The following is a 16,363-nucleotide window of genomic DNA, read 5'->3' on the forward strand; positions in this document are numbered from 1 at the left end:
GTCACTACCCATCCCACCCCAGCCCCTGGCAACCACCAATCTATTTTCTTTTTTGTTTCTGTGCAGTTGCTTCTTCTGGGCATTTCATACATATGTTATCATACAGTATCTTTGATGTTTTGTCTGGCTTTGATTTAGCATAATGTTTTCACGGTCCATCCACATTGTAGCATGTATCCATACTTCATTCCTTTTCACGGCTGAATAATATTCCGTTGTGCGGATGCGCCACATTTGTTGATGTGTTCTACGGTGGATGGGCATGGGGATGGTCTCCACTCTTTGGCTGATGTGAATAGGGCTACTGTGGACATTTGGGTCCAAGTTTTTGTGTGGACATACATTGTGTATCTAGGAGGGGAATTGCCCTGGCAACTCTGTGTTTAACCTTTTGAGGAGCTGCTTTCCCTGTTCTCGAAAATGGCCACGCCATCTTACATCCCTTCGGGAATATACAAGAGAACCCTTATGATTTGAGCCCCTACTGTCTGCCAAGCGCTGTGCTTTCTGTCCTCTTGGTGTGCACTCTGTTGTATGAGCTGATAAATCATTATTCCTCCTTTTCAGAATAAGAAACTGAGGCTCCAAGAGTTTAAGACAGAGAGAGAGGAGAAACCGATCATTGTGGTTATTGTTATATAACTGAGTGTGGGGCCTCGCCTAAGCCTGGAAAGCTGAGATCCCGGCCCCAGGGGACGGTGGGCAAAGTGGAAGGACATCCTGGAAAGCGGAGAAGCTGTACCCAGGGAAGCAACCAGAAGTCTGCAGAGGGACCAGCCTCTCTGCTGATTCTGCAGCTGGAACCAGAGCAGAAGCTAGGGAAGCCAAGAGCCTCGAAGGCCACCTGGGGCTGGGGAGGAGGATGCCTCAGATAAGAACCAGAGGGAAAGACAGAATGGGCTGGGTCCCTGACTATGGTCCCTGGAGCCCCACCAGGTGGGAGCTGCTGGACCATCCCTAAGACCCCTAGTACATGATCTCTGCCAACTCTGTCGATCCCCACCCACACCTGCCTCACATCGGGAACCGGGCTGGTATTGATCCGTAATTTTTTTCTCATCACTTCTCAGTAATTCTTGTCCTCTCCATTCCCGATTTTGGCTTCAATTATCACTGTTAATTTTGCAACGAGGAGGGGTATGAATAAATGCGTCCCAAATGAAAGAGCTCCACGGCGCCAAGTTAAATGAGCACCTCCTGCTGGCCCTCCGGACGGATGAAGGGCTGGTGGTGCCCCCCGCACCTGCACACTTGGGTGGATGTGCTTGCCTCACACCTCCTGAATGTTCCAGCCCCGGCCCGAGGTGAACAGGCCCATGCTGGGGAGAGTGGCCTGGATGGTAGAAGGTGTGTGTACATTCACTGCAGTGCTTTGGGAACGGACATTTCCATGTCAGAGCCTCTTAACAAAGCTCGTGTCCTGGAGGTCATTCATTCCCCAAAAGGCTTCCAGATTCTTCTCAAGCCAAGAACAATAAAGTCGGGGCGTTTTTTTTGTAGAACATTTCCACAAACTCTTGCCATCAAGGTCATTTTCTAAGAGCTGGAGAGTAACCGGGGCACGGGGGTGTGTTTTCTTTTGGTCTCTTGTATCCACTTCGATCTCTGGCTAGTGAAATGTCCAGACAGTTCCATCTGCATAAACCCGCAGCCTCCTGGTAGAGACTGTTCACCGCGGTGGGACCCGGCGCTGTATGTTTCCCCATGGAATAATCACCTCTACTCTGCCTGCTTTTTGTTTTCCTCATCGGGAAATCCAGCAAGAGAAGGAACCAAAGTCACGTGGAATAATGAGGAGCTTGTGAGATGAACTGGAAGGAGTGAAGGTGGAGAAACGTGTCCTGGTCATAGATACCTGTGCCCCGGGGACAGTGGCCACATCAATAGCTTTGGAGCTCAGAGGAAGTCAGCTTCTTCTGTGTGTTCCCAGACAGAATTAAGACCAGTGTGTGGAAGGTAGAATGATGAGGCTGACATTGGCTGTATTTAGAGAACATTCAACATGAACCCAATGGAGTAGGCTGGCTAGGGGCTCATGAGGGAGTTTGAACTTCTGGAGGTGTTTATTTTGAGGCTGGATTCATCCTGGCAGCAACGTGGAGGAGATACATTACATTAGGTCAAGGACCAGAGTGGCCCTGGATGAGCCTAAGAGTGTGAGATTTGGGGATTCATATTTTTTGGGGGGGGCTATTTTGCATCTGCTGACTTTATTGAATCTCCAAGAAGTTGGGTTTTACCACTTCTACGTAGAGTGATAAATCCTAAGCTAGTGCCGACGTTGCTGTATCTGGGCCCATCCACGTAAAGAGTTTGGCCTCTTGCTTCCCTTCCCCTTGTTTGCTGTGATGCCAGAGTGCTCTGAGGTTCCCACCAGGTGGCGGGACCTCACAGGTGTCCCCTGTACAGGTCACATGGAGCCACAGAACCCCCATCACAAAGACCTTTGGAAATCTACTGATTTCTAGATGCCGTCAGGTTATGCCACATTCTTCGTTTACTGATGGATGAGCTTTCTTGCTTGTGTCCTCATTCTGTCACATATGTTTTCACTCCGGGGCTGCCAAGAGAGGAGCGTGGAATCTGAGACAACAAGGGGTCTCAGATGCTTTTCGGTCCCCATTTTACATGTGTGAGTTTCGTGGCAGGAATTTGCGGGAGGCCATTGTCCCAGCAGGGCAGAGAAGGTCCTAGGATCTGCAGAACCACATCCTGTGCATGCCAAGCCTTATTTGGTTTATTTATTTTTCTGTTAGGGTAACTCTTTTCCATTGAATAGAAGCAGCTTCACATTCCTCTGCTCTTTCTTACAGCAACTCTTTGGAAGTGTAGGCTGTACCTGCTGTCTTCATGTGTTCACTCTTGTTCTCTGTCGAGCCTCCTCCAGGTTTTGGTTCCCTGAAGTTGGTCCTGCAGGATTTGCCGGCACCTTGGCACGACCAAATCCATGGGGCAGCTTCCAAAAACCTACCATTTCCAGGTTTTCTGTCTCCATTCCTCTCAATTTTCTTGTAATGGCTCCTTCCTGGTGGTGTGCCCAGGGCTCAATGGTCAGGCTTCTTTTTTCTCTGTGTATCTCCGTTGCCTAGGGGACTCCGCAAGGAATCTGTCTTTAAATTACCTTTGGACACTGGTCAATGCCAATTTTATATTTCCAAAACTGACCTCATCCCCTATCATGTGCTTGACATCTCCATTTGGATGTCTTATGGGCATGTCCAGTTCATTATGTTCCACCCAGCCAAACTCTTGAGTCTGCATCACACCCACTCGTACCCAAAGATCTTTTCCTCCTGCTGTTTTCCATCTTACTGAATGCCCCAATGTCCAAAATCCTTTGTTGCTCAGGAAAAAAAAATGTGAGTGAGTTATTCTTGGAGCCTCTCTTTCTCTCATGTGTCTTCAGATAAGCTGATCTAGACTGAGTTTAGCTGGGCTGGCTTCTAAGTTGCAAATTGAATCTAGCTGTCCCATGAGACTCTCATCCTCCTTGGACCAGTGGGCCACCCAAAGCATATTGTCGTGTAGAGGCTGGGTGAAGAGGCCAAGGCCAACACTCTAAGCATATTTCAAGCCTCTTCTCATATCACATTCACTAGTGTCTTGTTGACCAAAGCAAGTCTCACGGCCAAGCCCAAAATTAAGAGTGAGGAAATATACTCTGCCCAGCAAAATAGGCAGAGCCCACATTAGTGGGATGGGGATGTGTACGCTTCCCAGGAATGTGGAGGACAGAAAGTTTGTATTTGCTGAACAAAAATCTAATGTAGCACCTTGGAGAAACACTTAAAGGTGGAATTTACTTATACGTTAATGGGATCTTTAGTCAACAGGGCCTTTTTTTTTTTTAAGTAGAATTACTGTTTAATAGAGGATCTCCATTTATGTGCATTTTAACCCTGTATTCCTCTCCTTTTGAAAGACTTCCCATCATTACCTTTTTTTAAAATTATTTATTTATTTTTATTTATTTATTTTTTATTATGTTATGTTAATCACCATACATTACATGCATTAGTTTTGATGTAGTGTTCCATGATTCATTGCTTGCGTATAACACCCAGTGCTCCATGCAGAATGTGCCCTCTTTAATACCCATCACCAGGCTAACCCATCCCCCCTCCCCTTCCCCTCTAGAACCCTCAGTTTGTTTTTCAGATTCCATAGTCTCTCATGGTTCGTCTCCCCCTCCGATTTCCCCCGCTTCATTCTTCCCCTCCTGCAACAGGGTCTTTTTTATAAGGAACTGGATGTTTATTTTTAAACTTGTGCTGCTTCTGACTAGCTCTTTGAGAATAGGTATTCTATTGTTTCCAGTTTCTAATAATCAATTAGAGATGGTCATGGTGGTGGTGGTAATGTTGATGGTGTTGGTGATGGAGGTGATGGTGGTGTTGGTGGTGGTGGTGATGCGGATGTTGATGGTGATGATGTTGATTGTGATGGTGTTGATGGTGGTGGTGATGGTGTTGTTGTTGTTGGTGGTGGTGGTAATGTTGATGGTGTTGGTGATGGGGGTGTTGGTGGTGGTGGTGATGTGGATGTTGATGGTGATGATGTTGATGGTGATGATGTTGATGATGATGACGATGGTGATGGTGGTGCTGGTGATGGTGGTCCTGGTGATGGTGGTGGTGATGATGATGATGGTGATCGTGGTGGTGATGATAGTGGTGGCAGTGGTGTGTGGGTGTTAAAGGAAGGTGATGCTGATGGTTTTGAGGGGTGAAAGAGATAGCAACATTTTCCTACGGTGGTTCATTTTTGTGTTGTCTTACTCCTCCCTTATCCCTCTTCTGATTTCATAATTTACCCTCTATGACATGACCATAGGTATTGGCACTCAAAATCTGTGGAGCTATACGTATGCTATTTAAAACTTATATGCTTTTTGTAGAATTTGGTAAAGGTTAGTGTTGCTAACCTTCACTGCCCTCTCTCCCTTCTTTTTAACCCCTCTCATTGGGACTAAAATCCTAGGAGGGTTCAGGGCATGAGAAGGGAGGAGTGGGAATGTTCTCTGAAAGCTGTCAGGATGGGCAGGTGCTGAACGAATGTGACAAATGGCATGGTCTGCAATGCCTTGAATGCATTTGACACCAGTGAATTTCATAGGTCATGGCAGGGGACTTTCTCCAATTCAGCATATTTCCCACCCAGCCCTAGGTCAGCTTTTTTTTCCCCTTGTGTAGTTTTATAAGTGATGTGAGGCTAAGTAACACAATTAACCTGTGTAGCCAGCGTCTTTCATCCATCTGCTCCAAGCAATCTCAATGATTGCCAAGCTCTTCTTTTCTTTATTTTTTTGGAAATATTTTTTTCATCTACACACTCAGACCTATGCATCAGCTAGAGCCTGGGCCAGGCCAGAACCATGTGTTTATCACATCCACACGCAGGGGGATGTTTGTGCCAATATTTGTTTGGCACAGAGAGTGAGATTCAGGCCTTACTTGGTCTTCTTCATCACAGCATGAAATCAGAGAATGCATTTCCTGAAGACGGGCTTGGCAACCGGAAATACATCGACCCCGGTTCTAGATCCACCTCGGACTGTTTTCAGTGATCTTAGGATCATTCATAATCTTCACTGGGCCTCTTTTTCTTATCTGCTGAGTGTGGATGGGGCTGTTCTGAGGATCAAATTAAATAATCTTTGTAGAGAGATTCCGGGAAGTCTAAAGTTCATAATACATGTATGATATGTCATTTTGTATAAAACTGCAGTTTGAAAATTTATGGACAGTTTGTTCCAAAGGCACTTCAAGCACATAACAATGATTCATATCTCTTGGAATTGCAAATGCTGCATGAACAGTTTGGTTAATGGGCAAAAATGTACTTCTAGTATTCTGGGCTCTCGGGGGGAGCCCACATCCAAAGACCCATTAGTCATCGTTTTGTTGTCTAGGGCAGAATCCAGCAGCAGATGACCATGAGTTATGGAGCGCATGTATGTATCACCCCCGCCAAATTCACATCTTACAGCCCTAACCTCTAATGTGATATTGTTAGGATGTGGGGACTTCAGGAGGTAGTTAGGTTCAGATAAGTTAAGTGAGTAGTGTCCCCATGATGGCCCTGGTACCCTTAAAAGGAGAGGAAGATACCAGAGCTTGCTCTTGTTCCATCATGTGAGGACACAGCAAGGTGGCGGTTGTCTGCAAGCCAAGAAGAGAGCCCTCCCTAAGAACCAAATATACCAGCACCTTACTTTTGGACTTCCCAGTCTTCCAAACTAAGAAATCAATGTCTGTTGTTTAAGCCACTCAATCTATGGTATTTTGTTATAGCTGCCTGAGCAGACTAAGAAATCATGGAAAATTGGAAAATTAGAAAACATGGTCATACAGAGGTGACTGAAGGAGTGGATATGTTTAGCTTGGAAAAAATATAGGGAGGCAGGTCATGATAATGAAACAATACTGAAAATGATATGAAAGTATAATTATATGCATGACAGATAAACCAGGAATGGCCTGCTGTGTCAGGTGGTGAGTTCTTTTTTCCTACAGGAATATAGTAGAAACTGGGCGGCCATCTCTCTGGAGTTCCGGTGCTGGATGGAGCTATGGAGAAATGGTTGAATTGTCCTTCCTTCCATCTCAAGATTCTGTGTTGGATCCCAAGTGTGCTATTGCCTTTAGACATAGGCAACAATTTATTCGGTTCTCTTGCACCAAGAAGCAGCTGACATAGTTGAACTCTGGGAGTTCATTCAGGATATTAAGACTCACATAACATTTGGACATCGTATCTGGGAAGCACTGAGGATACAGGACAGAAAGTGTCAAAATCATTGTAATGTAGATGTCAACAAATGTCAAGATCATCATACTAATATATGAACCGGGGATTTCATAATGATTCGATATGAGTTCATGAAGCGGTGCTTACCGGTTTCTGACGCGTCTCCAGGAGATGTCTATATCAGCCCTAGAACATGGTAACGTAGTTGGCCAGCCCAGCTTCTAATGCACTCATTCACTTATTCTTTCATTTATTCCATTGCTTTGCTCATCCAGCTATCTGTTCCTCCGTGCAACATGAATGAAGTGCTTCGTAGGTGCAGACCATGTATAAGACAGGTCTTCCTGTTTGCAGGAAGTGTGAGTGACTACTCAAGGACACATGTGATATGACAGGAGCAACGCTGTGGTTGAGATTTCCACCAAAGAGCAGCATCTGACTTTCAGGGTAGGGCGGTGTTCAGAAAGGGTCTGTGGGATTGTGTTGAGTAGCAAGGATGACCGGCAGAGGCACGAAGGGGCAGTGACTTTTTAGAAGCATCAGAAGGCTACAGAGCTAAAATAAAGGATGTGGTGGAGGGACAGGTGGAGAATGAGGCTGGGCAGGGAGTCAGCTAATGAGCGGCTTTGTATATTACAGGGTGATTTTGGATTTTTTTTTCTATAGCGGCAGGAATACACTGATGAATTTTAAGCAGGTGGTGATCAGACTTGCATGTCTTACCCTGGCTCAGGCTCAGTGGGTTAGGGTTGACCGTAGTAACCCAAGGAAGAGGACTTGAGCTTGAATCCAGGTGGTGGAAGCGATGCAGAGAAGGAACAGAGTCAAGAGATACATAAGAGCGAGCCCCAAGAGTCACTGGAATAATGAATTAGAAAAAATACGTATATGTAAATTAAGGAAATTAACAACAACAACAAAAATATATATATATAACACAGATATAGTTAGCATATTTGTTTAACATAAATACTGTATAATAATAATTAAAGTGATTAGTGTAGTGCTTTGCATCTAACAGACATTTGTCAGCTTAACTAATTATCACTAATAATTGTGTCCAACATGGAGCTATCTTCTTTTGGCAATATTTCCGGGCTAGCTTTTCTTTTCTTTTCTTTTCTTTTTTTTTTTTTAAGATTTTATTTATTTATTTGACATAGAGAGAGCACAGATGGGAGGCAGAGGGAGAGGGAGCCCGACTCAGGGCTCAATCGCAGGACCCCAGGATCATGACCTGAGCCGAAGACAGATGCCCTCAGCCTAGCTTTTCTGTTCCACTGATGTGCCTGTCACTTCTTGTTCTATTGTCTCACTGTCTTAATTATCAGAGCTTTTCAGTATGTTTTACTAGCTGGTATGTTAAGGCCCTTCACGGCCCCTTTTCACACGTTTTTCAGGAGTCGTCCCTATTTAGACGTTGGTCAGGAATATATTGCTGGAATTATTGCTCACTATTCAGTTTATGGCTGCAGCTTCCTGATTGTCTATAAGTTTGACAACTCCTAAATGCTTTAGCATCACGGAGGATCTCCCTGAGACTCTGTGACCTTCAGGGGGCGTCAGGCTTCTGCAGAGACCCCCTAACACAGGCTCACCCAGCTGGGCCACGGGACGTGCCTGCCTCATGGGCTGGTGTGTGTGTGTGTGTGTGCACGCGTGTCCTGGCTGCGCAGATGATGAGGAGCTTTGTGAGTCGACAAGGCACCAGACTGCATTTCGCCACAGCCTCTATCTATCCTGGAGTTTGTGCGTCCGTTGTGAGTGCCATCCCTATTTCTGGAAGAATAATGCCAGTTATCTGTAAACTCATAAGTTTAAACTGTAACCCTGGAGAAAATTATGTCCTTCATTGTATGGAGGGAGGCGGGAAGGCACCTTGATTTATAGCCGTGGTTCTTTATTTTTACTGCCACCGTGGAGCCCGGATATCTTGGGCCCAGCCAAAGACAGACATGGGCCGAGTGATGGAGTCTTGCTGAGCAGTCATTAAGTATGAGCACCTCGGGATCCCCGGGCTCCGTGCATGGTTCATGAAGCTTCTCTGTCATCCCCAAGTGAGGTGTTGACTCAACTGGACTAGAGGGAGTTTCTAAAATTTCAAAAGTGGAGGTTATGTTAATGACTTCATGTTTGGGGAATTGGATGACTATTTGAGGGAAAAAAAAACATATTTAGAGCCTCGTTTCCCAGAGTATATGTAGAATTTCCTCCCAGTGACTACGCCACTTGAATTATTATTGCTTTGTTTTTGAACTTAATATTGGAGAGGGCAACCTCTCTCACTTTTCTTCTTCTTCTTCTTCTTTTTTTAATCTATGCTTTCTGGCCTCTGTGTTCTTGTGGGCTAATTTTAGAATTTTTGTTATGTTCCTGAAAAAAAAATCTCATTTGGAGTTATATTTAACCTATACATTAAGGAAGGGAAGTATGTGTCTTCATAGCATTCCACCGGATACTTCAAAAACATGTCTCTCTCTCTCTCTCTCTCTCTCTCTGCTAAGCTAGAGATGTCTCATTTTATTCCCTTCAGTAGAGTTTTATACTTCTCTTCCTATTGGTTAAAGTTCCTTCTAGATACACTGCAATATTTGTTATTTTTATAAATATCACTTTTTTTTACATTATATATTCTAGTGGGTTATTGATGGAATACAAAACACTGGTAACACAGGACCCATTAAACGTGCTCCAGCCCAGGGGTCCTGACTGAGAAGTGAAATTGCCTCCCGCCTCCTTTCTTTTCTGTCCTGGGGGTGCCTACTTCACGGACATGGCGGTCTTCAAGGGCACCAGGGCCCATTCCGTGGCCAAACCAAATGGCCTTTTTTAGGCTTGATTTCCCTGTGACATTCATCAGTGTAGACTCTCTTCTTTATGACTATAAATACAACGACCCTATGTAGTTTGTAGTTTTCATTGCTCTTCTCTTAGTAGATATTTATCTCATGGATATTTAGTGTTCTTTCTCGACATCAACTTTGTTATAGATGGCTCCGAGTTGAATCTCCAGATCTTTCTCTACTCATCCATATACTCAACAGTTTTTAGAAGCTTCCTGTGTGTTGGGCACTGGGGTGACCACACCCCTGCCCTTCAGGGAAGGGTGTAGATGTGGCACTGTGGGAGAAGTCATCCCCCGGGGCTAGGTGGGATGCTGTGTGTGTCAGGATCCCGGCAGGAAACAGACGGCGTATCCAGAAGAGGTGATGGAAGAGAGTCTAGCAAAATATTTACCAAGTTTCAGAGATCAACAAGAATGACAAGGGATGGTGACTCACCTAGGGCTAGCAACAGAGGAGGAAGAAGTTGGCATGCCAGGCATGAAGGAGGAGGAAGTTGGGGGGGAGCGATTAACAGAACACACGGCTGGATGTAACCCCAGGCAAACCCTAGGAGAGGGCTGCCTCATGGCAACAGCGGCATAGAGAAGGTGACCCAACCACTTCCCCTTCGGGAGTAAGCTGGGGGAGGACACACTCCAACCTCTTTCTCTCTCCATCCATCAGTCTCCTCCAGGGACCTCCTGTTGGTTGACTCCAACCCAAAGCCCTTGATGCTATCTCTATAGGTCTGTCTCCTGGGATGTGAAGCAGGCGAAGATGGTGGACAGTGGATCTGGAGAGAAACATGAACAATATGTGGAAGAGGTGCTATGGGATGACCGAGCTCAATTTGCTCTCGCTCTCTTTATCTTCAGCTTCTTGCCTCTTCGCTCCCCCTTGGCTCTGCAGTCTTTGGCTAAAATAACTCAGAAGGCCTTGCCTGAAGATAGAGGGAATGATGCATCTTCCCAGACCAAGTGCCAAGCAACCACTCCTCTTTCCCTCTTTTCTTCTTCTTCTTCCCTTTGCCAACTGGGACTTCCAGGCCTACAAATACATTTTGGTCTGCAGCGGCTACAATTGCTTCTGACCAGATTGCAAAAGGCACTTTCAGAAGAGAAGGTTCCCAGGTGCATGGAGTCATCCCAGCTGGCTCCAGAGGCGACTTTTCCTGGCTAAGTGAAGACCAACTTGAGCCTTGTTGATGATCTTGAATTCTTATTTATCTTTGCCAGTAGTTTCTGGGGCCTGCTAAGTAAGCACATTAAAATGCCAGTGAAAATTTTTGCTGCTTTGTTGAACCTTGCTGGCAGATTCAACTGGGGGGAAAATGGGAGCACATGGACCACAAAATATATAATTCGTAATTGTCGTATTGCACTGTGAAGAATGATCTTTTTTGAGGCTGCTAAGTGGGTCCCTTCCATAATGGAAGAAATAATGCCACAGAAAGGGAAAAAAAAATCTCACTGGGAACCGTCATTCCCTTTGTGTTCTTGGTGGGATTAGCATGCATTCCTAGTCTTAATTCCTGTGCCATTTTAAAATGAATTCCTTCCCTGGCCCTTCTGCCTGCATTGGAAAGGCTGCCCATGGAAGATGCTGGGCAAACACAGCTGAGATGCTTTTTAGCTCTGAGGTGGCATTTAATGGCCAAAAGAAGGCCTTTGTCATCAGGGGAAGAAAAAGATGTGCTAACCAAACCAAATAGATGAGATAAGAGGAAGAATCGGATGTTTTCTACTGAAGCTGCTCAGTTAAATTGAAAGTCAGTCATGTCCCATTCCAGTGGTTTCCCTCCTTGACCCTTGGGCTGCATGCTGGCCGGAAAACTGTGGAAGGCTGTTTGTGACTAGTGAGAAAAAGGGAAAATCCAGGTGAATGAGCAGAAGTGCACAAGACAAGGAGAAAAAAACCCACTGTCAGTAGTCCCTACATGATCTTTTTTATTATGCAAAATGCCATCCATTATATATATCACATACATGTCAGGTAATAATTCTATAATGAATTATTATGGAATTGAATGAATGAATGAATGAATCCTACTAGCTTTCTAATGGAACATTACCAGGACCTTTGAGGTCCTTTGTGTGTCTTTCCCAAGGATGATCTAGTCTCTTTTTTGCAGTTGTTTCTGGTTTCACTCCATGAGTTTATATCTCTGAACTATGGTTTGATTAGCTTTTGAAACTTTATATAAATGGAATTATATGAATTAATGCTTGCTTTTCACTTGACGTTGTGTCTCTGAGATTCATCCATTTATTGGCAAGTAATTCATTTTCATTGCTATATAGTATCCTCTTAATGAGTTCACTACCATTAATTTATCACCATCATATTTTCCATGCTGGGTTCTTTCTTCCTGAAGAATTTCCTGGATAGAACATTCGTGTGTGTTGAGGTTGGAAGGAATGTCTTCCATTTCCATTACTTTTGGAAGGTCACATAATTAATCCTCCTGAGCCTCCATTTCGTTATCTCTAAAGTGATCCTGGTAACATCAGCCTTTCCTGTTTAATACAGAAATGGATATAAAACCATTAAAAAAATTAAAGCCTAAACAGTGATCATTAGTGGATGGAGAGAGGGTGGTTGAATGGATCTATGAAGATAAGGAAGAAGCTTAACCACTTGGTTCATACTGAGATATTTCTCCATTCCTTTAAGTCTTAGTTCCTTGAAGTCTTGAGCTTCAAGTGTAGCTTCAGTGAGAGAGCCCGTGTACAGAGTGGAGAAGATAGAAGTTTTGAAGGATGCAGTTCCTACTCTAAATATGTTGAAATTCCTGAGCATCATCTGTCTTTCTCCTTCTTGCTGCTCGACCTCTGCCCCGAGCCTGCCACCCCTACCCTCCATCATGGCTACAGCCCCTGCCAGGCTGTGGCTTCCTGGCTCATATCTTGGGCTTCGTCTTCCATCTTAACTTCCATTCTCATGGGTTTCAGTTACCCACTGGACCTCTGACACTGTCGGAATGTCCCATGGGTGCCCCGTAGACCACCTGTGCGGAGTGGAACTCATCTTCTCAAACCTGCTTCTGATTGCGCCATCTTTGGGAGTGGTGTTCTCACCTAGTCCTCACACTGGAAGCCAGGCTAACTCACTTCTTCCTGCTCTTTCGCACCCTAACACCTGTCTGTCTCTGCCTTGTGACAGTGTCTCTTAAATACCTCTCCAAACTCTCCTCTCCTTTTGATCACTATCACCACTGCCTTAAAATGAGGCCCCTATCCTCTCTTGTCAGCAGCTGCAAGAGTCCTGGAATTGGTCTCCTTATTTGTCACAGAGGCGAGGTTTTGTCCTCCTTTGAGTCTCTTAACTATACCCAGAATCCCGGTCTGTCTTCCTTTACCAGCCATGGAACTTTGACCAAGTTACTACATTCTCAGACTCAGTGTCCTCATTTGTCAGAGATCAAAATAATACCTTCCTCAGAGGTTTGTCAGGAGAGTTGACAAAACAGTTATACACTCCACGTAAAGCACTTAGCGGGGTCCCCAGCATGCGGGAGAGCGCCTCCGTAAATGGTGGTTGTCTGGGGTCTGTCCCCTTGCCTCAGATCGTGTTCCTTTCCTTCTCTGTGCTTTAGGCACCTGTCACTTACAGGTAAGAGTCTAACAACCTCAAGGGAATAAGGGCCACGTAATGACTTTGGCCTTGGTGGGTTTCTTCCTCCATTAAAAAATGGTATTAAGAATTATATTTTGTGACTATGTTCTGATTTTAAAAGAACTTAAAACATTTTCCTTTTTAGTAGATTCACAAGTTTATGCACATATCCCCACAATCTAACTCCAGAACATTATCATCACCCAAAAAGACACCCCACACACATTAGCAGTCACTCCCCATTTCCTCCCCCACTCCCATCAGCCCGAAACAGATATTGATCTACTTTCTGTCTCTGGAGATTTGCCTATTCTGCGCATTTCATATAAATAGAATCACACAATATGTGGTCTTTCCTGACCAGCATTGTTTACTTGGCATCATGTTTTCAAAGTTCATCCACGTCATATTGTGTATCACTACTTCCTTCTTTTTTATTGCTAAATAATGTCTCATGGTATGGTTTTACATTTTTGTTTATTCATTCATCAGTTGATAGACATTCAGCTAATATGAATAATGCTCTTATGAACATTTCTATATAAGTTTTTATGTGGGCAGATCTTTTCATTTCTCTTGGGGATATACCCAGGAATGGAGTTGCTGGGTCATATGGTAAAACTATGCTTAGCATTTTGAAGAACTACCGAACTATTTTCCAAAGTCGCTGCACTGTCTTAACATTCCTACTAGTAATGTTCTCTGACAAGTGATTTTAAAACCCAGCACAGGTATTTGCACTTGACATGGGAAGAGTTCTTATAGATTTTTGAGCATTGTGAAGGTGATATTATTGGAATGTTTGTGGCACATTGATGTGGAATGAGAATTCAAAGCCCAGGAAGCAGGTGGGAAATGTTGGAATAATCTAATGCTTAGCTGAGGGCGCCTCTATTGGGATGATGGCAGGCGGAAAAGATGTCAGGGTTCCTGGAGCTCAGAGTGGACAGTGGAAATGATTCTCAGGTAGAAAAATGATGTTTACCCGAGACCAACTCTGAGATGCTTGCTCGACCTTTGCTTTTTGATCTTGATATCACAGAAAATACATTTCTGTTTTCAGAGAAGCACGCAAATCTTGCCATTATGTGATAGAGTGCTGTTCTGTGATGGGAGCAGAGTTGTTGGCCTTTGACTGGTCTGGGGGTACCTTTCTGGGAGGTTTGAATCGTCCTCAGCTCTGTGGGCTGCCCCTCATGAAAGCGGAGGGCACTGTTTACATCTCCGCTCCGTGTTCTTCCTGCCAGTAGGAGTGATGGGACTTCTGTGGATAAAGTGTTTTGTGTGTGTGTGTGTGCGCGTGCACATGCTCGTGGGTGTGCTAAGTAACTTAGCTTGAGCATTCAAAATGGCAAAAGGGAATGAGAGCCCTTAACAACAAAAGTTTTCTAGCCGAGAACTAAAACCTCCCATAACTCTTGGATTTCAGGATTGCCCATCAAGCTGTTTATTGTATAATGGAACAGTAGTAGATATAAAGCTGCCACCATCCTGGGAACTTGCAATTGCTCAGTGAGGCTTGTTACAGAGGCCTCCTACTCCACTTGGCATGGTTATCACCCTTGTGGGTTTTTTTTTCCCCCTCTATGATTTATTCTCAAACATTCTATATTTCCTTTTGCCATTTAGATGAAATTTAAATAAAACCATTAGGTAAAGAACTGTGTCAGGTTGTTACACACTTTAAACTCATGATAAAACCAATCTGTGTGTCATTCTCTGTTCAAATGAAGCAAAAGCACCTTTGGTCTGGCCGTTCCTTGTGACTGGCTGTTCTTTTTTTGTGTCGTGCATGTAGCTCGTGGAATATCAAGGCTTGTCATTGCACCACGGAGAAAGGAAAACAGGCCTGGCTGATAGCCCCACGTCTGTTCCATTTCCTGTGTCCTTCTTGGTCTGCATTTGTCCCAGTTTAGATAGTCTCTCCCTTTTGTGGACCCCCGTCCACTCAGTTCCCCAGAGGAGGGAGAAGCTCCTTACTGGGAATTAAACTTAGTTCCAGAACTCTCAGTTGCCTCGACCTTCCTCTTAATATGATTGTGTTCAGGGCACATTCCTGGATTGCTCTATCGAGGAAGTAATTACCCATGACAGGTAATGTTAGACTTGCCATTGAAGCATATATCTGAGCTTGAGTGACATAGCCTGATGTGGTGGCTTTCAAATAATTGTTTTTCCTTCCTTTTTCTAGGCTTATCCAAATCCCTTGGGCTCATTGAAGGTTATGGTGGGCGGGGCAAAGGGGGCCTTCCTGCTACCCTTTCCCCGGCTGAAGAAGAGAAAGCCAAGGGACCCCACGAGAAGTATGGCTACAATTCCTACCTCAGTGAAAAAATTTCACTGGATCGTTCCATTCCGGATTATCGTCCCACGAAGTAAGTTGTGATTCAGTCATTCAGAGTGGCTTGCTACATCACAGGATGGGTGCAGCCCTGAGTCTGTGACATGTTCTCAGGTCCTTTGTGACTAGCAGAGGGGCTTCTGTCTTACTTAGTGTCCTTCACAGTCAACAAATGGAGTACTATGGATTACGAAATATTATCTAAATAAAGTCTTGACATTTTTATAAAAGTAATCCAGAAACACATAGGAAGGTCCTCAATACAAAAAGTCTTAAGTAAAACACAAAACTCGCCATGACCTCATTACCTAGAGACAGCAGTTGGTCAAATTTTGGCATTTTGTGTTTGAGTCAATTTTCTATACAGATTATGAGCATGTGATGTATTGTTTGGATCTTTCTTCCATTTAATATTATTTCATGAGCGCGTGCTGATGTCATTAATTATGATTAACGATGATCATCATTATGACCATTTTGCATCATTATTTCCATTGTTGCAATTCAGGGTATTGTCAGTTTGTCATTATTATAAATAACCATTTGATGAATATCTTGCCACTCACATCCTTGTGTGTTGTGATTTGGTATTTATTTTCTCAAGCCACACTTCTAAAAGTATAATGCTTATGCCATATCGTAGGAGTACTCTGGAGGCTCTAGATACATCTTGGGATACTGTCCTCCAGAAAGTTGATGGCAATCCGCACTCGTTGGAATCTTACTTGATCCTTCCCAAACTGGGTACTCGTGTTTCAAAAATGCTTTGCCAAGCTGATGGGTGAGAAAGTGCATTCCATGATTGTTTCATCTTCCACTGTTTAGTTTGAGA

At 44.2% G+C, this 16,363-nt stretch overlaps 1 protein-coding gene across 1 annotated transcript in view; it reads left to right on the top strand.

Moving 5' to 3' along the window:
- Positions 1–16,363, top strand: part of GALNT17 (polypeptide N-acetylgalactosaminyltransferase 17) — a 448,158-nt gene that overhangs the window by 138,750 nt on the left and 293,045 nt on the right. Inside the window, exon 2 of the mRNA XM_032430645.1 lies at positions 15,382–15,565. Within this exon, the coding sequence (XP_032286536.1) occupies positions 15,382–15,565 (184 nt within the window). The remainder of the gene's footprint in view (positions 1–15,381; positions 15,566–16,363) is intronic.

This window comes from Phoca vitulina, unplaced genomic scaffold (assembly GCF_004348235.1).
Source record: "Phoca vitulina isolate PV1807 unplaced genomic scaffold, GSC_HSeal_1.0 scaffold45, whole genome shotgun sequence".
Taxonomy (NCBI): domain Eukaryota; kingdom Metazoa; phylum Chordata; class Mammalia; order Carnivora; family Phocidae; genus Phoca; species Phoca vitulina.